We start from the raw sequence: 22,550 nt of genomic DNA on the forward strand, positions 1-22,550 counted from the left end.
GAGAGAGAGAGAGAGATAGAGGGAGAGAGAGAGAGAGAGAGAGAGAGATATTGATAGAAAAAAACATTTATTGAAAGTCAGAGAGAAACAAAGAAAAAACTAAAAATGGATACGTAACAAAATAGGTATCAACAAGTATTAAAAATAAATTAGAAAAGAAATAAAAACTTGTAAAATAATTGCCATTGCCGTACAAAATTGTTTTTGACAAATTAATCAGACTAAAAAAATTGCTTTAAAACTTTACGGTTGAAAAATTTTCTAAGTGATTTTCTAAGTTGTTGTTGGGTCCTGTAAATTGGCACTTAACTTCAACATAAAAATAATCCTTTTTATTGACACTTACTTCTTCGAAAATGGTGCGCCATTCTACCCCGTTTTTGAATATGAAACTTTTTGGTGATTAACGTTTGTTTCCTTGGAATTTTTTCTGTCTTTGAATATTGTTTTGAAAACCTTTTCGGTCTTTAATTTTTGAAAAACCAATTTTTTGATCATCGATTTCTTTTTTCATAAGCGTACTTCGTCGGTTATTGACATTCTGTATTAACATTTTCTCTCAGGACCCTTTTTTGTTTGGACAATATGTTTTTTTTGGTCAATGACATCTTAAATTCTGTTCTCTTAACCAAGCAAGCCCAGCAGCGCGTCACCACCCTCCCACCAATCCCCACCCCTGCACATCGTTCAGTCAGTAAGCGCCCCTATGCAGCCACGGACCCTCATCCCATCGTTACCCCCACCGCTACCGCACCCCCGTCAACTACACTTCTCCCACTGCATTCACATCATGCCCCTTCAATTAAGCTAAAACTAGCCTCACTAAACTGTAGCCACAGACAAAGCCAACTGCTCGCAGGTCGTTTGAGAGTAGTTAGCCCGACGTTAGTCGGTTTTGTTTGGGCCATTAGTCTCTGCATCATCTAGTCTTCGGCCATTGAACACTCTCCTTGAATACGCATCTTTTTGTTTAATAATGTCTGTTTAGTTGGCTCTTACAAGGTCTTCAAAATTTGTTTCAATGTTTTTTGTGATAATTGATTTTCGTTAGATCAGCTTTTTTGCGCATAATCTTCATTGACTTTTTAGTTTGTGTCTCCATAACTATGCCAGGAAAGCAGCGCTGTTTACAATTTTGCTCAAGAATGACTTCAATTTAATATACTAGGCTGGTAAAAGACATAAAATAATTTGTTGTAAGTTTTGAAATTAATTAAGTGTTCTTCTTTTGTTTCTCTACTCACTCGGTGACAGTCATTTGCTCTCATGAACAGATCCCTATTGCAGTACACCATAATTTTTTTTCAAATTAGAATAAATGGTTGCCTTGCAGTGGGTGTTGAAGTTATTTGAGAAAATTTCCAATTCTAGAGCAACTGTTCATCTCTGAATGATTTAGTTTAATATTAGTTTTCCTAAAAAGATGTTGATAAAAATTTTTCACCAGTTCTCTTATAATATGTGATATTTCGTTGTGTAAAAGTTTGACAAATAGAGTTCATTTAACCGAAGGAGGACAATTGATTTAGAATTTTGAACATCTATAAATTGATTACAGCTGCAAAGCTGAAAGCTGAGCGTAGCTATAGTATGGATTTCGTTTTCAATTTATATTCAAAATTTTTGAATTATGTTTGTGCTCTGTATCTTTTATAGGATATAATTACATATTTTCATGATTTTTGAAGTCATATTGAAGTGATGATTTTGGTCTCGCTGAAGCAACAAAAACGCCGTGGAGCAAAAAAAAACAATTGGTTGGGCTTTGTGATTTTTTCCTATAACATTATAGCAGAGCGAAAATTATGGTGTTTGAACAAAATTTCTTTCTCGCTAGTGATTATTTGATCACATTTTGACATTCATTTTCACCCATTTTTCGTTTTTTTTTTAATTCATAGTCCATTTAATTCTAGGTTTTGTTGTTTTGATCAGTCAAAGAAAATTTTTTAGATTATGGCATGACTTGCCGCGCTAATTTTTTGATGCGTTGTCGGACACATTTTTTTCGTTTCACATTTGTTCACACAGCAACGCTGAAAAAAGTCAAGTATTCTTATGGACTTCTTTCTCTCACTAACGGTATTTACGCGCATGACTTTATTTCTCATTAACTCTAGTAAAAATTTTTAGGTCATTTGAGTGAAAAGATTTTTATCATAACTGTCTTAGCTTTTGCACCCTAAAACTAAAGTTCAACTTGATTTATATTTAGGTGATAAGAACTCACATGTGTCTTAAAGGTCCATAATAAAAAATTACTGCTGAGTGTTTTGTAAAACGCTTTATTAATCAATTGTTGAATGATTTCAACATACGTTTTTTAGCTGCATCGATAGTTTTTCAACTTATACCTGTATCCATTTCTGCCTGTATTATATGACACGCAAGCCTATTACCCTGGTATTTTGGCAATCTGCGGGCTATGTTTCCACATAAAAATGAGAAAAATTTTTGAGTTTTGTGTTAATATCGTAATTAGAAGGTCCTACAGGTCCATTAGAAAGGTACATGAAAACGTTTCATGTTGTCATTTTTTCGTCTCCGCAACCGTGATCTTTAGTGTTCTTTTTGTTGTATAAGTGCTCTTTTTTACATTTGCTGCAGCCGTGTTAATTGAAATGTAAATCAAAAGTAAATTAGATATTTAATTCTAGGCTCTAGACGCAAAGATCGTCGTTGATTAATTCGTATAGTCATTTGAAGACCCTTAATATGGTTTTAGTTTTAGTTTTTTTTATAAGCTTGAGTCGGCATCATTTTGATCTTGTATGTCCTATGTGAAACCGTACTTGAAATTCTGATGGTTCGTATATGCTGCAAAAAATTAAATCAGAAATTCTTAATCCTGTCCACCAAGCACTATTCATAATGAAAAGATGTGACTATTCCACAGTAGGAAATAGGGGGACCTTTATCAATTAAAAGTGCCTGAGAGCAACTACGTTGAGATGAGCAGAGGTCGTCTCCACCCGAAAATACAAGGATTGGCCACATATGATGTCGCGGATCCTGAGTTTATAAATGAGTCGCAAGTGCAGACGAACAACAGGTTATACTAACTTGATTCAAAATCAAATATCTCATATAAATGCAATCCCCAGTCGAGACCGGATGGTTATGTTGCAAGATCTTGCAAGAAAATAACTATTTCGTAAGATTCTCGCAATAACGCAAAGACCTCAAAAAATGAGAAATTAAAATCCGAGATCAACCATATATGGATAACAAATTGGTCAATTGAATTTTGCGGAAATGGAGGAGGAATTGAATTTGGAACAATGAAAAATTAAAAAGAAAATAAACAATTTTAATGTGATATCTCGAACTCTAGGTTCACCCTTTCATTTTTGTTAAAATTAGAGTTGAGAAAACAATTTCCTCTACAGAATAAAAATTTTACTGAATGACCGCTGCTTACCGCAAATTGCGGTAACTATTATATATAACTCTTTTATGTCTGTCGGCAACTAAGTATCAAAATTGAACTTATGAGTAGGCATTGAAGTTACAGTTATGTTGAAGAAAAACATTGACGTTTTTATACCCTTTTCTGTCTATATCGAAAAATCGCAGAATTAAGATAATAAAAATCCGCTTTAATGGGTTTTTTTGTTCAGTCAATTTTGAAGGATCGATATATTCATCGTACAGAGTTGTGAATAGTATCATTAAAAAGCCCCTCCAGCGTAGAAAATGTAATTAAAAAGATTTGTTTGAAATTCGTATTATACAGGGAATTATCGATAGTTGAAATTTTGTGAATAATTGACGGATTTCCGATGTTTTTATTCACATTTTCCGGATTTTCGCCTAAAGTTTTGTCAATTTTGCAGAAAATTGTAAAAATTGTTAACGATAGTTCCCGTTAATTTTATTTTTAAAGACAGAAAAAGTAGTGTTGACAGTTTTTATTTAGTTTTTCTGCCTAAAATGTTGGATAAATATTTCAAAGTTCAGCCTGTTTCATCAAAAACTGCCCAAAATAAGCTTCTTTAGTACACTTTGATTAAATTTGCCCGAAGTACACACTCCAGAAACAACAAACACAATCCTTGTAAACTACAAAAACAGCTAGTTTTATTTCCATTTCAATTGAGGGTAGTCTAGAATCAAAATTTTGCCGTTGTTTTCTAACTTTACTCTATGATAATCAAAATCGCAGCATTTAATTTTGATTTTTAACTAACAAATTATCTAGATCTAAACCATTCGAAACAATTGAGTGCTCTAAATGGACAAACAGCAGTAGCAGAGTTGGTTTTGTTGCAATCTTGGACTGTTACAATCAATAAAAAAATCGGATTGTAATTAGTGGGTCTTTTTAAAGAAAAAATTAGAGCTTTTTATGTTAATTAAAAAACACATCAATTCACATCAAAGCTCACTGTCGTTAGGTCCAGATGGCTTTCTAAGCAGTTCCAAATTATTGTACCTATTGTCTTTACTCGAAAGATTTTGGTCGTTTTGACTTTTGAAAATGTTTGCTTTTTAAATGAACAATTGCTTACTGAACTTTGCCACGATTTTTCTCTTAATTTGGTCAACTTATAGCTTAGTGTCAGCAAAGAAAGAATGGTTATTCACCAACTTCTTTCTATTGAAACAAATATTAAAAAAAATTTGCGGTTGTACGCGTTAAGATATGGTTTTCTGGCTTCGATACTATTCGATATCACATTTTTTTTTTTATTTTTATGTATTGGCCAAATTTCTGTTTTTTTCTCGTTTTTTCAGATAATCACATTAATGACAGTTCACATATTGCATTATTGCCGGTCGAAATAAGGCACACTTGAACTTATATAAGTCTTGAAAGGCATCTCATTGGGTTTCAAAGGCTTCGACACCCCCTTTCTCGAAGAATTCTAATCAATTTTTTACAATCGTCTTTAATTGTCGTTTTTACTCTGTCTATTTAGTCGCATGAAACAACCTGGAGAACAGCAGATCTCATTGGCATTTTATGAAAGATTAAATTGTTCTGATTTGAGTAGATAGCCTTTGTTCTGATTTGAGTAGATAGCTGATGGCCTTCATGATTTTGAAAACAATAATTTTCAAAAATAAAAGAACTCTAACGTTCTTTAACTTCTCATTTTTGTTGTTTTCTGTCGTTTTGTTACCTAGTCTCGTTAATTACAGGTCAAATATGACATTTTTTTGTTGAGGGAAGGTGCAAGTGTACAAAGCCTAAGTTTTTAAAAGAATTTGTTATGAGTTTACTGGATTCGACACGGGTTTTTCGCACAAAAAGTAAAGTAATTTTCAATTTTTGTCTATTTTTAGCGCTCTTTTTGTATACGTAGGACATGTTCTGACTTTTGACAGGCCTCAAGCACTTCTTCTGGACGAATAGGCGAACCTGCTTAACTGCTTCATTTTTTAACTAAAGGCTTTCATGACTTTGAAAATAATTTCTCGAAAAAAGTGCTAATTAATTTTGCCCTTATTCTCTTTTTACTTAGTACCTATTCTCCTTAGTGAGACGGCCGATACCACAATTTTGGCATTCGAAAAAGGCTCAATTGAACACTGTGTGAGGGGCCAAATATGGCTTTAATTCTTCGACAGCGTTTTCTCGCAATTTTTAACTGAATTCCTTTTTGTTGTCTCTTTTTGTTGTTCTTTTTGTAACCGCTTAAAAAAATGATTATTGACAGGTCTTAATGCCCTCTAATAGAGGAACAAGTGATCTTAATTATATTGGATGTTTTCGATTGCCGTCTAATGGTTTTCCTTACTTTTAAAATTACTGTTTTAACAAAGATAACCCAATTTGTTTTTTTTGTTCTTTTGTGTCTAATTGTTACTGTTGTGGATGTAGTTAATGTGTGTTGTTATTGTTGTTTGATTTTGTTGTTTGTCTTGACTTACTTTCTTAATAATGACTGATCTCATGAATCTAATGCAGTATTTTTTACTCCACTGAGTTATTTGCGTTGGAGGCGATCTTAGTTCGTGCACATTTTTTTGAAAAAAAAAATCATGAATTTTTGGGGTTTTCTGCCTGTTCCTCATTTGGTAGACATTTATGACAAAAATGTGATGAGCGGGGTTGGAATTTTATGTTCGAACGCACATTACAGAGCCTCCTTGTTTTGAATTATTTAATTTCAAAAGATTAAAAAAACATTCGATTTTGGACCGTTTTATTTTTTGCGGTTTTTCCTCTCTTTGTTTCTTGACTAATAGGTGACACTAACAATTTTCTGATGACAGTTAACTGAACCTGGGTTTTGTTCTTAGAATTTTTAACTCCTTGTTTTCAGAAAGTTGCATTTTTAACCCTTGCCCTGATTCTTACTTTTGTGAGTTCTCTTAAACTGAAGAGCATTAAACTTATGATGAGCTCTTCAGTAGTTTCAGCTGGCTGCTAAAGTTTTGTTTGATTTTTCCTAGCCATGCCTTCATTTGTTGTTATTTTTTCAATTTTCTTTCAGTGGTTTCTATAATGTTTCTAAGTTTTTTTTAAAAAAAGTTTCTTTACTTGTTATCACCTCTGATGCTATGTTTTTGCAAAAAAAGTAATGATTTTGCGTTTTCTTTTCAGTGTAATTTTATACTTCGTCTTCCACGAAGTTAGTGAATGTTTGGTCTGGGTGTCCTTATGTTGTGAATTGTCAACACATAGTTTTAATGTTGTTGGTTTGATGGTTTGAAACCAATTGCCAGGGAAAAATAGCTTTTCATCAAATTTTAAAATTCTGTTTACGGATGTTTCTTATTCCTTTTAATTCTTTTGTTTGCGTATTCATGACTCTGTGCCTCATTGTCCATCAAAGGCTATTGACAATCTAAAAATGCCTTTGATGAAATTTCTGTCTGATCAATTCATTGCTTTGCAATTCATAATTTGTCCTGCTATGTTTTTACAATTCAAAGAATTTGAATTGTATTGGGGTCTTTTTACGACTCGAAGAGGAGTATTGGAGAAGTCCTTTTTTAAAATCAATTTTATTGGAGTGATTTTTGAAGCGGGAAATCGAACGCGTGAAAAAAATTGGAGTGATTTTGGTGGTGAACAAAAGTGAAGAGCGGATCGAAAAGAGAGTGGTTTTTGTTCATACCGCTGTTTTTGAAAGAGCGAAAAATTGATGTGTGAAAAAATTTTCTCTAATTGAGCGAATTTTTTTTCACGTGGGGCTTTTGAAAGCAGTTTTTCGCAACTTTTGATGGTTATGAGGTTTGATTATGATATTGTATTAGCTTAAGGCTTGTTCTGGTAGGAATTGTAGGTTTCAAGTAGTAAATATAATTTAATGCTAATTTGGAGATTTTTGATCAGTTTTGCTGATTTTTAGACAAAATTTGATGATTTTTTGCCTGTTTTTCTGTTTCATTGCTTTAAGTGGAATTTGGATAAAAGCTTGTTACTTAAGAAATATTCAGATACCAATTGACTAAAGTTTTCTTGGTATAACTCATTTTTTTCTTAGGAAAATTGACAGAAAAATTGAGAAATTTTAAAATCATTTCTCTTAGTTTTTTCATCTTAGACAAGTTTCTTAGCCTATTATGAATTGTCCATTGTTTTGTGAGCTTTTCATTGCTCTAATTGCAAAGAAACTTTAATCGGTTTTATGTTTCCTTTTACTATAAAAAAAACTCAAGCTAAAAAAAACTTAAGTTTTATAATTTTTTTCTTAAATTTGGTTGTAAATACCTTTTCTATTCTTCCTTAATTTTTCTATGGCATTTGTGGAGGTTCAGGGTTCGCAATAATTTTTCAGTTGTTTAGTCATAAGAATGGGCAATTTTCTCCTTCGAGTCGTTTCCGGAATTCTTCCGGCTATGTTTTTTTTAAGATCTGTTCACACATTTTCATGATTTTTGAAGTCAAATTGGTGTAGTGATTATGGTCACGCCGAAACAGGAAGTGAAGCGAAAAAGCGAGTGGTTTTGCGGCGTGAAATTTTTTCGCTCTAAATTTAAAATAGAGTGAGAAAACGGTGTTTGAACAAAAATTCGCTTTCTCGCTAGTGGTTTTTTGTTCACATGCGGCAATTTCACTTTGATTTTTACTGGTTTTTTTCGGTTTTTTGGATCGGATTTTTTTCTAAATGGTTTTCCCAGTCCATCCATAGTCCATTCTAGGTCTAGTTTTTTGTTTATTCAATGAAAATTCTTTGAATTGTACGTCAGGACTTGTCCTGCTATTTTTTTTTTATTTCGTCGGTCACAACAATATGACCTCACGCTCAGCTCAAATGAGATTTTATCCATTCATGCAGGTTTTATACTCAGTGAGGAGCAATGTCCTTTTACATCTTTTTGCAATTCATCTTTTGTTGATGCGAGCGATTAACTTTGGTTACAGATACTTTTATTCGCTGTCGATATGATTTTCACCTCATGAACATTTGCAAACTTCAGTTAGTGGAGTTAAGGTCAATTGAGGATTTCACCCCCTCCCCCAGCTCAGATGGCATTTAAGACTTACCCAGCTCCTCCATCTAGGCGAACGTGCTATTCTTCATAAGGACGGAAGAGAACAGCTAATTTTGACCTTCATCTGAGGCGATCAAACCTACTGCATAATTGAATGTTTAATTTTTTAGTTTTCCATTGCATGTTTCAGACCTGGCGTGGACAATGGTGGCACAGATGGCAGTGGTGTTCCGCAAGGTTCACCTTCTGTTCACAAGAGTACAACAGACTTCCTTCAAAGTGCGTATGAGAAGCAGCGCGAAAACGTCCTTAAATTGGAACAAGAGAGACACGAATTGAAAAAGCTGAGGAAAAAGAACTTTGACCAGAAGACCCCGCCCATGAACGACAGAAATGAACAGGAAACTGGCGCAAAAGGGGGACGCGGTAAAAAAAAATTGACAAAAGAAAGGAATGCCATTAAAATCTTGACTCCGGTTCCTGAAAGGACGTTTTCGCTTCTTATTCTATATGCAAAATTTTCGTCATAATTGCGCTTGGTTGAACTCCTGCAGATAAGAAATGATTTGAGTAAATTTTTGTAAAAATTGTTAAAATTGTCCATTATAATACCCGAGAAACGAAAGCGAGTCTGTTATTGTCTCATCGCGGTCTATTACAATTCAAAGAATTTGAATTGTATTTGGTAGCTAATCTTTCTTGCAGAAATGTTGAAAATTTTCGATGATTTTGTACGTCATTTGCAGTGCTGATTCTGATAAAGTCGAAAAATGAGCAGAACAAATAAGCAAGCGGTTTTGCGTCGTGAAGTTTTCTAACTGGTTTTTTAAAAAATGAGACGTTTGAAAAAGTCTTTTCGATGACATTTTTTTGTCCAATTCCGATTTACGAATTTTGTAACGTCGAGAGCCAAAAAGTCAAGATTGGTGCAACTTCCCCAACTCACCAGTTGAGTTTGTATGCGTGTTGTCCTTTGTTACTGGTCTGCATAACTTTTTAGCTCAACCGTGTGACAAATTTCGTAAATAAAAATGACTCGATTTACTCAATAAAAAGATTTATGCACTCAATAAAAATATTTATGCACTCACTTTTTGTAGAGTCTAAATTCGGAAAGTAAGAACTTAATTTTGATTAAAGCGAGGTCAACCAAGCTAGATAATTGTAAGGTCTAATCGTTTGAAACTCTTTGTTTGTAATTTGACTTTTTCAAAATTTGGAATTCAGCATATCATATTTTTAATGGTTTTGTTTGGTTCTTATAAGTAGGGTTTCAGCGGTTTTCTCTCGGACAGGTTTTTGAAGTCGACTGGTTTTTTCATAGGAAATGTTTGTTGTTATGTTGATCATTGTTTTTGAACGCGTGTCTATCAAATGAAATGATTTGGTCACTCCGCCTTTTATTGGTAAGATTTGTTATAAATTGCTATATCCTAAATATTTATGGGGCAACGATTCAAAGTCATGCAAACTAATGGCTTTCATGACTTTGAAAATAATTTCTCGAAAAAAGTGCTAATTAATTTTGCCCTTATTCTCTTTTTACTTAGTACCTATTCTCCTTAGTGAGACGGCCGATACCACAATTTTGGCATTCGAAAAAGGCTCAATTGAACACTGTGTGAGGGGCCAAATATGGCTTTAATTCTTCGACAGCGTTTTCTCGCAATTTTTAACTGAATTCCTTTTTGTTGTCTCTTTTTGTTGTTCTTTTTGTAACCGCTTAAAAAAATGATTATTGACAGGTCTTAATGCCCTCTAATAGAGGAACAAGTGATCTTAATTATATTGGATGTTTTCGATTGCCGTCTAATGGTTTTCCTTACTTTTAAAATTACTGTTTTAACAAAGATAACCCAATTTGTTTTTTTTTGTTCTTTTGTGTCTAATTGTTACTGTTGTGGATGTAGTTAATGTTTGTTGTTATTGTTGTTTGATTTTGTTGTTTGTCTTGACTTACTTTCTTAATAATGACTGATCTCATGAATATAATGCAGTATTTTTTACTCCACTGAGTTATTTGCGTTGGAGGCGATCTTAGTTCGTGCACATTTTTTTGAAAAAAAAAATCATGAATTTTTGGGGTTTTCTGCCTGTTCCTCATTTGGTAGACATTTATGACAAAAATGTGATGAGCGGGGTTGGAATTTTATGTTCGAACGCACATTACAGAGCCTCCTTGTTTTGAATTATTTAATTTCAAAAGATTAAAAAAACATTCGATTTTGGACCGTTTTATTTTTTGCGGTTTTTCCTCTCTTTGTTTCTTGACTAATAGGTGACACTAATAATTTTCTGATGACAGTTAACTGAACCTGGGTTTTGTTCTTAGAATTTTTAACTCCTTGTTTTCAGAAAGTTGCATTTTTAACCCTTGCCCTGATTCTTACTTTTGTGAGTTCTCTTAAACTGAAGAGCATTAAACTTATGATGAGCTCTTCAGTAGTTTCAGCTGGCTGCTAAAGTTTTGTTTGATTTTTCCTAGCCATGCCTTCATTTGTTGTTAATTTTTCAATTTTCTTTCAGTGGTTTCTATAATGTTTCTAAGTTTTTTTTTAAAAAGTTTCTTTACTTGTTATCACCTCTGATGCTATGTTTTTGCAAAAAAAGTAATGATTTTGCGTTTTCTTTTCAGTGTAATTTTATACTTCGTCTTCCACGAAGTTAGTGAATGTTTGGTCTGGGTGTCCTTATGTTGTGAATTGTCAACACATAGTTTTAATGTTGTTGGTTTGATGGTTTGAAACCAATTGCCAGGGAAAAATAGCTTTTCATCAAATTTTAAAATTTTGTTTACGGATGTTTCTTATTCCTTTTAATTCTTTTGTTTGAGTATTCATGACTCTGTGCCTCATTGTCCATCAAAGGCTATTGACAATCTAAAAATGCCTTTGATGAAATTTCTGTGTGATCAATTCATTGCTTTGCAATTCATAATTTGTCCTGCTATGTTTTTACAATTCAAAGAATTTGAATTGTATTGGGGTCTTTTTACGACTCGAAGAGGAGTATTGGAGAAGTCCTTTTTTAAAATCAATTTTATTGGAGTGATTTTTGAAGCGGGAAATCGAACGCGTGAAAAAAATTGGAGTGATTTTGGTGGTGAACAAAAGTGAAGAGCGGATCGAAAAGAGAGTGGTTTTTGTTCATACCGCTGTTTTTGAAAGAGCGAAAAATTGATGTGTGAAAAAATTTTCTCTAATTGAGCGAATTTTTTTTCACGTGGGGCTTTTGAAAGCAGTTTTTCGCAACTTTTGATGGTTATGAGGTTTGATTATGATATTGTATTAGCTTAAGGCTTGTTCTGGTAGGAATTGTAGGTTTCAAGTAGTAAATTATAATTTAATGCTAATTTGGAGATTTTTGATCAGTTTTGCTGATTTTTAGACAAAATTTGATGATTTTTTGCCTGTTTTTCTGTTTCATTGCTTTAAGTGGAATTTGGATAAAAGCTTGTTACTTAAGAAATATTCAGATACCAATTGACTAAAGTTTTCTTGGTATAACTCATTTTTTTCTTAGGAAAATTGACAGAAAAATTGAGAAATTTTAAAATCATTTCTCTTAGTTTTTTCATCTTAGACAAGTTTCTTAGCCTATTATGAATTGTCCATTGTTTTGTGAGCTTTTCATTGCTCTAATTGCAAAGAAACTTTATTCGGTTTTATGTTTCCTTTTACTATAAAAAAAAACTCAAGCTAAAAAAAACTTAAGTTTTTATAATTTTTTTCTTAAATTTGGTTGTAAATACCTTTTCTATTCTTCCTTAATTTTTCTATGGCATTTGTGGAGGTTCAGGGTTCGCAATAATTTTTCAGTTGTTTAGTCATAAGAATGGGCAATTTTCTCCTTCGAGTCGTTCCCGTAATTCTTCCGGCTATGTTTTTTTTTAAGATCTGTTCACACATTTTCATGATTTTTGAAGTCAAATTGGAGTAGTGATTATGGTCACGCCGAAACAGGAAGTGAAGCGAAAAAGCGAGTGGTTTTGCGGCGTGAAATTTTTTTGCTCTAAATTTAAAATAGAGTGGGAAAACGGTGTTTGAACAAAAATTCGCTTTCTCGCTAGTGGTTTTTTGTTCACATGCGGCAATTTCACTTTGATTTTTACTGGTTTTTTTCGGTTTTTTGGATCGGATTTTTTTCTAAATGGTTTTCCCAGTCCATTCATAGTCCATTCCAGGTCTAGTTTTTTGTTTATTTAATGAAAATTCTTTGAATTGTACGTCAGGACTTGTCCTGCTATTTTTTTTTATTTCGTCAGTCACAACAATATGACCTCACGCTCAGCTCAAATGAGATTTTATCCATTCATGCAGGTTTTATACTCAGTGAGGAGCAATGTCCTTTTACATCTTTTTGCAATTCATCTTTTGTTGATGCGAGCGATTAACTTTGGTTACAGATACTTTTATTCGCTGTCGATATGATTTTCACCTCATGAACATTTGCAAACTTCAGTTAGTGGAGTTAAGGTCAATTGAGGATTTCACCCCCTCCCCCAGCTCAGATGGCATTTAAGACTTACCCAGCTCCTCCATCTAGGCGAACGTGCTATTCTTCATAAGGACGGAAGAGAACAGCTAATTTTGACCTTCATCTGAGGCGATCAAACCTACTGCATAATTGAATGTTTAATTTTTTAGTTTTCCATTGCATGTTTCAGACCTGGCGTGGACAATGGTGGCACAGATGGCAGTGGTGTTCCGCAAGGTTCACCTTCTGTTCACAAGAGTACAACAGACTTCCTTCAAAGTGCGTATGAGAAGCAGCGCGAAAACGTCCTTAAATTGGAACAAGAGAGACACGAATTGAAAAAGCTGAGGAAAAAGAACTTTGACCAGAAGACCCCGCCCATGAACGACAGAAATGAACAGGAAACTGGCGCAAAAGGGGGACGCGGTAAAAAAAAATTGACAAAAGAAAGGAATGCCATTAAAATCTTGACTCCGGTTCCTGAAAGGACGTTTTCGCTTCTTATTCTATATGCAAAATTTTCGTCATAATTGCGCTTGGTTGAACTCCTGCAGATAAGAAATGATTTGAGTAAATTTTTGTTAAAATTGTTAAAATTGTCCATTATAATACCCGAGAAACGAAAGCGAGTCTGTTATTGTCTCATCGCGGTCTATTACAATTCAAAGAATTTGAATTGTATTTGGTAGCTAATCTTTCTTGCAGAAATGTTGAAAATTTTCGATGATTTTGTACGTCATTTGCAGTGCTGATTCTGATAAAGTCGAAAAATGAGCAGAACAAATAAGCAAGCGGTTTTGCGTCGTGAAGTTTTCTAACTGGTTTTTTAAAAAATGAGACGTTTGAAAAAGTCTTTTCGATGACATTTTTTTGTCCAATTCCGATTTACGAATTTTGTAACGTCGAAAAAGTCAAGATTGGTGCAACTTCCCCAACTCACCAGTTGAGTTTGTATGCGTGTTGTCCTTTGTTACTGGTCTGCATAACTTTTTAGCTCAACCGTGTGACAAATTTCGTAAATAAAAATGACTCGATTTACTCAATAAAAAGATTTATGCACTCAATAAAAATATTTATGCACTCACTTTTTGTAGAGTCTAAATTCGGAAAGTAAGAACTTAATTTTGATTAAAGCGAGGTCAACCAAGCTAGATAATTGTAAGGTCTAATCGTTTGAAACTCTTTGTTTGTAATTTGACTTTTTCAAAATTTGGAATTCAGCATATCATATTTTTAATGGTTTTGTTTGGTTCTCTTAAGTAGGGTTTCAGCGGTTTTCTCTCGGACAGGTTTTTGAAGTCGACTGGTTTTTTCATAGGAAATGTTTGTTGTTATGTTGATCATTGTTTTTGAACGCGTGTCTATCAAATGAAATGATTTGGTTACTCCGCCTTTTATTGGTAAGATTTGTTATAAATTGCTATATCCTAAATATTTATGGGGCAACGATTCAACTGGTGAGAAAAACCTTGGATTCCTCTATTAGAACAAAAAAGAGACCATTCATAACTAAAATTTTCCGACTTGCAAAAAAGACTCTCAGCAATTTCGACAACTTTAAATTTTTGATAACAATTTTTCCTTATTTGTTATCTTGTAAAAACTTATAGGGAAAAACTTAAGAATCAACATGATTAAATCTCAACTAAGTAAACTTTTTGTGAGTTATAGCAAAACGGATTTTATAGTAAACGATAAACTTTCGGGAGAGTTTATTGTAAATGATAAACTTTCTGGAATAAATGGGAAAGAATAAAGATATAAGATCTGACTTGTTTTTTGAAAAAATTTGATTTGCATTTTGACTCCGTCGTTTATTTAAGATTCCTTCAATCATTTTTTAAATTTCTGAAATCAAGTTGAAGCTGAGTTTATATAATGTTATAACAGGAATTGGAGAGAAGAAAATACTAGTCTTTTAATTTAAATTTGCTTTCTGGATAGTTGGTTTTTTCGCACGCAGAAACTCGCAGTCACTGTTCATTTCTGTTGTTTAAAAGTTTTTCCACTAATTTTCAATTTTTTTTGAAGTTTCGTTCTTGTTCGTTGATGTCCATTTTTTGGAACCTATTTGGTTTGGTTTCTTTTTTAAAATGAGTCCAGATTTGATTGCTAAGTTCTTAGTTTTTGATAAACGAGTATTGTTCGGAAGATAAATTCGAATAAGAGGACTTGAGTTGAATTTTGTGTCCTTATATGCGTACGTTTCTCTGATTTTACTGGGATGGATCAAAGGCAAATTGAAGAGGCCATTTAGGTTAACTTTTGACTCAAAATGTTTTTCTACACTTTTTTGCCTGTTTCTTTGATTTTTTAAAAAGCTACAGTAAGTCTTGCAAAAGTTTTATTTGAAAATTATTTGCTTTATATGTCAATCATATCATGTTTTACATGTCAAATTTAACAAAAACTTTTTAAATTATATTTTTAGTTTCTTACCATTTTAGATATTTGGTCATTTTTTTAATAAAAACTAAACAGTTTTCATCGTTTTTGACTTCAGCAGTGTTTCTTTTAGTATTACAATTTTGATTTTTAATAAATTTCCAGCGCCAACTTTAATCAAATATTTTTTTATATTTTTTATATTATTTATTATATTTTTTTTGCTCATGTCATATTTTTTGCCTGACTACCTCTGAACCAAATTCAAACTATTAGCAGACTTTCTCTTGAGTCAGAAAACTTTAAATCATTGCCGACCTCACTATTAGATTTCCAACAGTCTCCTCGACAATTTGGAGTCTCTAGAGGCTATCAAACCCACCCCAACGGGCACAGTACTCAATGGCCTTACAATCTACCATCGTGGTCGTCATATAACCCGAACCAGGTGCAGAATCAACAACAATGTCAACAACCTGTTGGTCAATCCTACCCCCCTCAACATTCGCCTGATTTGAGACAAATGTCGGAACCCATTTACGAGACAGTGAGACCAACTCGGGAACATCCGGTTAATGTTAATGTCGATGACAGATTTCAATTTGACACTTCTGGGCGGGATTACAGAGCCAGAGGCGATAGATTTGTTTGTGACAATTAGTTCCACTCATTTCATATTTGCCCTCTTGCATACCCGTCTTGATTGAGCTCGACTTTTCCAAATGTTTGAGCGAGGAGGGGGTATGGGGAGGTAAATGTTGTCTCTATCTTCATATAGTCGAGGATGCTAATAAAGTCATTCTTATATTTATTTCAATAAATCGAGTGTTTTCATGAAAAAAGGGGGTCTCTCAAATTTTTTTTCTGACTCGAGTTCTTTCCCTCAACCTGCCCAAACTTAGTCGGAGATCTCTTCTACTCCATCGCCACGCCTTAAAACATACAATTTTGGAAAACAACAACATGAATTTTAAGGATAATATTTTATTTTCCAAGATTTTACAAATCAAACTGCCAACTTAAGTAATCTTTTGTTCAATGGACACCACATAATAATGAAAAATTAAAAACTAAGACAATCAGCGAAGTGAAATCTTTTATTGTTTTTAAGGTCATGACAAGTATGGATTTACAGACCGAAATTTGCTTGCTGTAGTTTTAACAGACTGGACAAAGCAAAAACAATGAATAATATTTGAGATAAATTTAAAACATTGGCAATCAAAATTTGAAAATTTTTTCTTAGAATATGCAGTCAGACTAAGCACAATATTGAACTCATATTGGTTTCATGTCCTTATGGGAGCTAGAACTAGACGAAACGATTATTTTTACAAATGAAACAATTACACTGATTTTTTTATCACGTTAACAACTAATTAATTGCTGTCAATTAAGTTTGTAGCAATTATATCAGTCCATGGTCTTTTGCTTGAATGATTTTTTGTCTGAACCACTTAAGTTTTCGAAAATGGGATGAACAGGTAAAGCCCTGAGGGCATTAAGTGGCTGATCAGCTCTTTTTGTGAACCGTACGCCTTACTAGTCCCTAAGTACACAATTCACCGAAACTGTAATGGAGACAATTTTATGGTGTGAAGGACGTTTCTTAATCTTAAAAGTTTGACACCCATCCGTCAACCCCTTCCCTCAGTTATCCATTCTTGGTCAGCATGTTAGCGTCCCTGAAGCCCAATTGACTATAAATAAAACTCTATTAACAAAACTTTTAACAGATCTAATCTCTCAAAACTACTCCGCAACAAACGTATTTTTTTATGAGTTCGGCAAAATTGTTTCAACTTGTTTACGCTTTTTCAATCCTAATTTTAAAAGTCACTCAACATTTTGAAAAACAATTTTGCAAACATTTAGAATGAACGTGTTCATGAACTAGAGCAATTATTTTCGAAGAACATGAAATAGTTAGCTATTAGTATTTTACGTAAGGACACCGCTATTACATAAACTGATATGCAGAGATTGAAATGCCGCGGAAATCAACATGTTTAAGTTTAGAAATAGACTTCTTGTAAACTTTTTAATTACATTTTTTCTGTTATCTAAAAATCGTTTTAAGTAGTCATATGTCTAGAAAAACCCTGTGACTACAAATATTACAGAAATACTCGCGTTAATCAGTGGGATAATAAGAAGAAAGCAGAAAACTACGTTTTTTCTGTGTTTGGTCTGTTCGCAGGGAACATGGTGATCTTTTAGATCTCAAAGAATCTTGATTTCTACGTGCATAACCATTGGGTTTTTAGTTTCTTGGCAGCTGACGTTCAATTCATATAGTTCATAACAACTATTTCATATATTTAAAAAATAAACTCGGTCAGAGAGCTAATTAAAAAATTTGTTTTTCAGATTTATTGCAAAACTTCGATTCTGAATTACAAATTTCGAAATCTTGATGTCATTTATTAGATGTTAAATACTTTTTCTTATTAATATAATTGTTTGGTCGATAAAACCGTTATGTTTTTTACATTAAAGTTTACTTGACAACACGCAAGCAGAGCTTCTTCGTGCAAGTTTGGGTCTACATATATTTTCGGGTTAGTTTCCCTTTCAATCAGTTTTGATATAGAGTACTGTGGCCTAATATTTTGCCACCAATATTGATTATAAATACAGCACTAAATACAAAATTCACAAAGCGAAAAGTTTTTAAAAAACTCAATGGGATCTGGAAAAATATTTGAATTGGAACTGTTGTTATTGATACAGACTGGAACAACTGGAAAGTCATCAACGTTTCCACTAGCACGAAACCAAGGAGAGCAGGAACGAACACAAAGAAATTTTGGTGACACATTGAATATTTGTTTACATGAATGACGTCAACCGCAAGTTTCTGCAAAGAAAAATAATTTTTGAAGCACTTGAATTAAATTTGGATATGTTGTTAAATTAAAGTTTGATTTCTAGGGCATGTCGAAACTGTTTTTAACGGATAAAAACCTCCATTTTTTCAATTTACTTGCAAATATTTAGAACTCTTTAAAACATCTTTAAGATTTAGTGTCTCAAAGTTTTTATTCGATGAAAAGCTTTTACGTGTCATTTTTGAAGCCAGCTTTTCCCAAAATTTCCTACAATAACTTGCAAAAAATTTTGACAGAAGGAGCCGATAGATTTGAAAAAAATCAACCTGTGAGATTTTAAAAAAACTGATTTACGCGTGGCGCAAATAAGGTCTTTCCGGTTCCAAGTTCATTAATGGCATTCTTTTCAACCTCCTTTGTGAACATATCTATTTTCATCTAAGATGATTGTTGATATGCAGGTTTTCTGTTTGTTTCAGGTGGAGGAGGAATCCTGAATAGAGTCTTTGGGAAAAAAGACAAAAGAGGTTAGTTCAAATCTTAAGTTTGAGTCATTATCTCAAAGGAAAAACAATTTTAAAAGTTCAGTTAGTTTTGCAGTTTGCCATTAACTTTCAAATCGGTTTGCCGTTTTTCCCGGTTAACTAATTCCTGGAAATGTTGGAAGTTCCCAGTTTTTTCCCGTTTTTTTCCAGCACTTTTCACCCGGAACAACAAACGGGAAATTTTCGGGATTTGTAATCTCGGTTAAGTATAGACATCATGTTCTCAATTTTCCCACAGTTAGCCAAAAGATTGAATAAGATCGTGCTGAATTGTATTTAGAAACTGATTTTTACAAAACTTAACTGCTACTAAGAACCGTTTTATGTTCAGTCAAATTCAAATGTCGACTATCAGTTATTCAAAAAATACAGTATTAAGAAATACAATTCAAGAAATACAATGCCTGAAATGCAGTTGTTGTAAAAATTCAAGAAATATAAATCCTGAATTTTTAAGGATTAGTTTTATCAGTTAAATACGATTATCATTTTTATAACGCATTTCAAAAGTTATACTTAGGTCGTTCTTTGTCTCCGAATGAGAGAACTGACAAAGAGAGAGGACGAAAATTGAAGAATATGTCGGTAGCAGGGAGTCCCGACAGATCATCTCCAAGCAATGAGAGGGGAAAAGGAGGAGTAGGAGGACTAAAGAAACGATTCAAAAGTTTCAGTCCAAGAGCAAGTTAGTAACCTAACAGAGAATTCTTTTGAGAATAGGATCTATACTGATTCGAACCCCACACGGTGCCCTTTATAGATCCCTATTTGCAAATTCTGTGCCGGTAAGCAGCACTTTAATACATTAGGAGGTGTAACCATGCCAGTCTGACGGCCCAAACTAAAAATAGAGTGCAAACTCTCTCGGGTTTATATTTCTTTTTCTTGGAACTTTTTCCTATAGCTTTTCCTCTATTTTCCTCGGTTGGATAATTGTCAGAAATCCCGACGGGAGTGACATCTGATAGTATTTTAGGGATAGTGGTTGACAAAAAGTTTCAATCATAGAACTTTCATATTATGGAGTTGTAATTTTATAATATTTGCAATTATCAGGTCAAGCCGGGAGAGTGAAAAATTTTGCAAATGTTCCGAGATCTGTAATTTGCCAAGCACTATCCATATCTCTCGTAGTAAAAGCGCTTTTCTTACATCAAATCTTTTAAAATTCTGGACATTTTAGAAGTTCTTCCGGGGTCGAGGTTTTTGGGTGCATTTTTGTAACCCAGATCGAGGTTTTTGGGTGAATTTTTGTAAAAAATGCGTTGAATGCGGTGAATTTTTGTTAGAAATGCGGTGATTGTGGTGATTGCGGTGAAAAAATATGTCACTGCAATTCCTAGAAAAGTTACGGCAAAATTCGCCAATTGTCTTACAAAAATTCACCGCATCGATTTTTGTGGCAAATTGATGTAAGAAATGCGGTGAATGCGGTGAAAAAATATATGTCACCGCATTTCTTACAAAAATCATCGCTAAATTCACAGCATTTGTTCTCCAACGTTTACTTAGTTTCACAAGAAATATTATTGAAGAACGTGACAGTCGGCGTAGTGGAATAAGAAGTTGAAGACATGCAGACGGTAAGAGGTTCAAACCCGTGTATGTAAGTGGCTTTTTTGTAAGCATACCGAGAACGCTGTGAAAATGAACAATTCACCGCATGCACCGCAAAAATATGTTAAAAAAACACGGTGAAAATTGTTTTTTATTCACCGCATTTCACCGCATTTCTTACAAAAATTCACCAAAAAACCTTGACCCGGGAACTTTTAGCATTCTTTTTACCTATCTTTAAAAAAAATTATTAATGTGATGCAGCAATACGCAACCTGTTACCAAGGCCTCAATTAAATGAGGATTTGGTCAAAAGCCGGAAACAATACAGATTACAGAGTGATGAGGTGCCAATGTATGGTACAAGCGTTTTGAAGGAACTGTAAAACTGATGTGGAACTGGAAAAAGGTATCAACAATAACTGAGACGGACGAATAAAACAGCTATGAAGAAGCACACGGGAACTTTGGAAAACGGGTTTAAAGGAAAAAAGTCTGGGAGAAATTAACAAAAACTTTTTTTGTTGACAAAAAATAAAAGACATGGGCAATCGAAATTGGTATAATTGAAACTTTCACGCAACAATTCTGGACCGAAAACAAAAAAAAAACGATTGGACCTATATTTCTGACAAAAAAGTTTCCAAAGACATCTCAAAATAAATTTTTGATCTCATGAAATGTCAAAATAATTAATTTCAAACATTTGGCGCCAAGAAAATCAGTTCCGCAAAATTGTTACATTTGTAGAGAAAAATTGGTTGGACACAAGAGCTTAAACAAAATTAGCGATAAAATATGTTTGACATGCCAGAAACTGCGTCACTTCCAACGAGAAAGCAGAATTACCAAGACAATAGGTCTAACGACGCAAAATAACAAGTAAAATAAACGGAAAAAACACAGAAGAATATTCCAAAGAACGAGCAAGTGCGATGCAACAATATAAAACAACAGCTATTTAACCGGATTGTGGAAACAGCAAAGAAAAGTGCGAGATTAGGAAGAAAAAATGGACCAACGGAGAGTTCTGGCATAACAATGACGGACAATCAGACTTACCAGTAGTAATAGCAAATATTATAGCGGACAAAGAGACTGCTCCACCTTTACAAAAGTATCAACAAACCAAGAATGTTTTTTTTGAAGAAAATAAAACAGCATTTAACATAAAGTCTAAAACAATCACCAAGCTATTCAAAAACTGGATAACACAACTTAAAAGCAGTTTACGTCTAACGAAAAGAAATAATGAAACAGATACTCCCATGAAACAGCGACACCACATACCTCCTAGAAAAAATTGAATAACGACAACGAATTTTTTAAATCCACCAAAGTGTAAATTAACGCGATGACACCAGATCATTGCATAGAAAACACAAATTAGTTCACAAATAAACACAAAGCAACACATTTGTTGATAACCTGAACCAAATTGACAACTAGTAGTCAAAGAACTAGATGAGGCGATGTTAGGTTACTTAGAATAAAAAAACGACTGACAATTTTCCGAAGACGACAAAAAATTACATTTCAATGCCAACTTTCGAAGCAGAAAATTATTCAAGACTATTTATTTCCACCTTGCCACTACCAGGCCCTCTCCCGCAACTACACAGATGCCTAAACATAGAGTTGTTTCCACAATTTTTAAACACTGTCTAGAGATTAATAAGGATAATTCTTGTGTTATTTTTCTTTCCTTTGAAATTTCTGACTTCAGCTCAAGTCAGGCTAGTGGTTTTTAACAAGAATGTTCAATTTGTTTCCGGTATTCTACTGGCTACAACTTCTGCTTACGTTGCAGGCCAAATCAAGAAAAAAAAATATTTTTTAATCCATGGTTTGAATTGTTTTTTGGGATTTTCATCGTCAGGAAAACTGACCTCGTACAGTGGAGAAGTAAGCGACAACTTTTTTCTGTCAATTGCAGATGCTACGAAAAGCAACACAGTACGTTTGCGGCGTTTGGATGCTGTGAAATTTAAGGTCATCAAAAATCTCGTAATAAAGGCTGAGAGAAATATTTAGAGTTTTAAATTTTTGTACATGGTTTCTCCAAAACTAGGTTCCTTCTAGTGATCTGTTGATAGTAACTAACAGTATACATTTCTTGCGTCTGTTAGCTAACAGAATACCGAGTCTGAAGATTATTCCTCAAATTTTCAAAATTACGGAGTTTATTCTAACCATTTAGGCAATTTATCATCAGAAAGACCATTTATCATCAAAAGACAAAATAAAGAAATTGAAAAACTATTGACAAATGACAAATGGCAATAATGGAGAAGATATGAATGAAAGGAGATGACAAAAAATCGGAAAATACAATCGAGGACAATAGAATTTTGAGTTTTGAATT

General features: G+C 33.5%; 2 protein-coding genes across 3 annotated transcripts in view; both read left to right on the top strand.

The window, feature by feature from the left end:
- LOC142339107 (uncharacterized) overlaps nt 1-22,550 on the top strand; it is a 382,233-nt gene that overhangs the window by 156,843 nt on the left and 202,840 nt on the right. The gene's annotated exons all lie outside the window — the stretch shown is intronic.
- LOC142339701 (uncharacterized) overlaps nt 1-22,550 on the top strand; it is a 190,353-nt gene that overhangs the window by 45,957 nt on the left and 121,846 nt on the right. The window contains exons 3-10 of the mRNA XM_075389921.1: nt 2,929-3,052; nt 8,582-8,817; nt 9,492-9,507; nt 13,058-13,146; nt 15,582-15,898; nt 17,986-18,064; nt 18,563-18,610; nt 19,149-19,313. Of these exons, the coding sequence (XP_075246036.1) occupies nt 2,929-3,052; nt 8,582-8,817; nt 9,492-9,507; nt 13,058-13,146; nt 15,582-15,898; nt 17,986-18,064; nt 18,563-18,610; nt 19,149-19,313 (1,074 nt within the window). The remainder of the gene's footprint in view (nt 1-2,928; nt 3,053-8,581; nt 8,818-9,491; nt 9,508-13,057; nt 13,147-15,581; nt 15,899-17,985; nt 18,065-18,562; nt 18,611-19,148; nt 19,314-22,550) is intronic.

This window comes from Convolutriloba macropyga, chromosome 5, assembly GCF_964194025.1.
Source record: "Convolutriloba macropyga chromosome 5, txConMacr16.3, whole genome shotgun sequence".
NCBI classification, from domain to species: Eukaryota; Metazoa; Xenacoelomorpha; order Acoela; family Convolutidae; genus Convolutriloba; species Convolutriloba macropyga.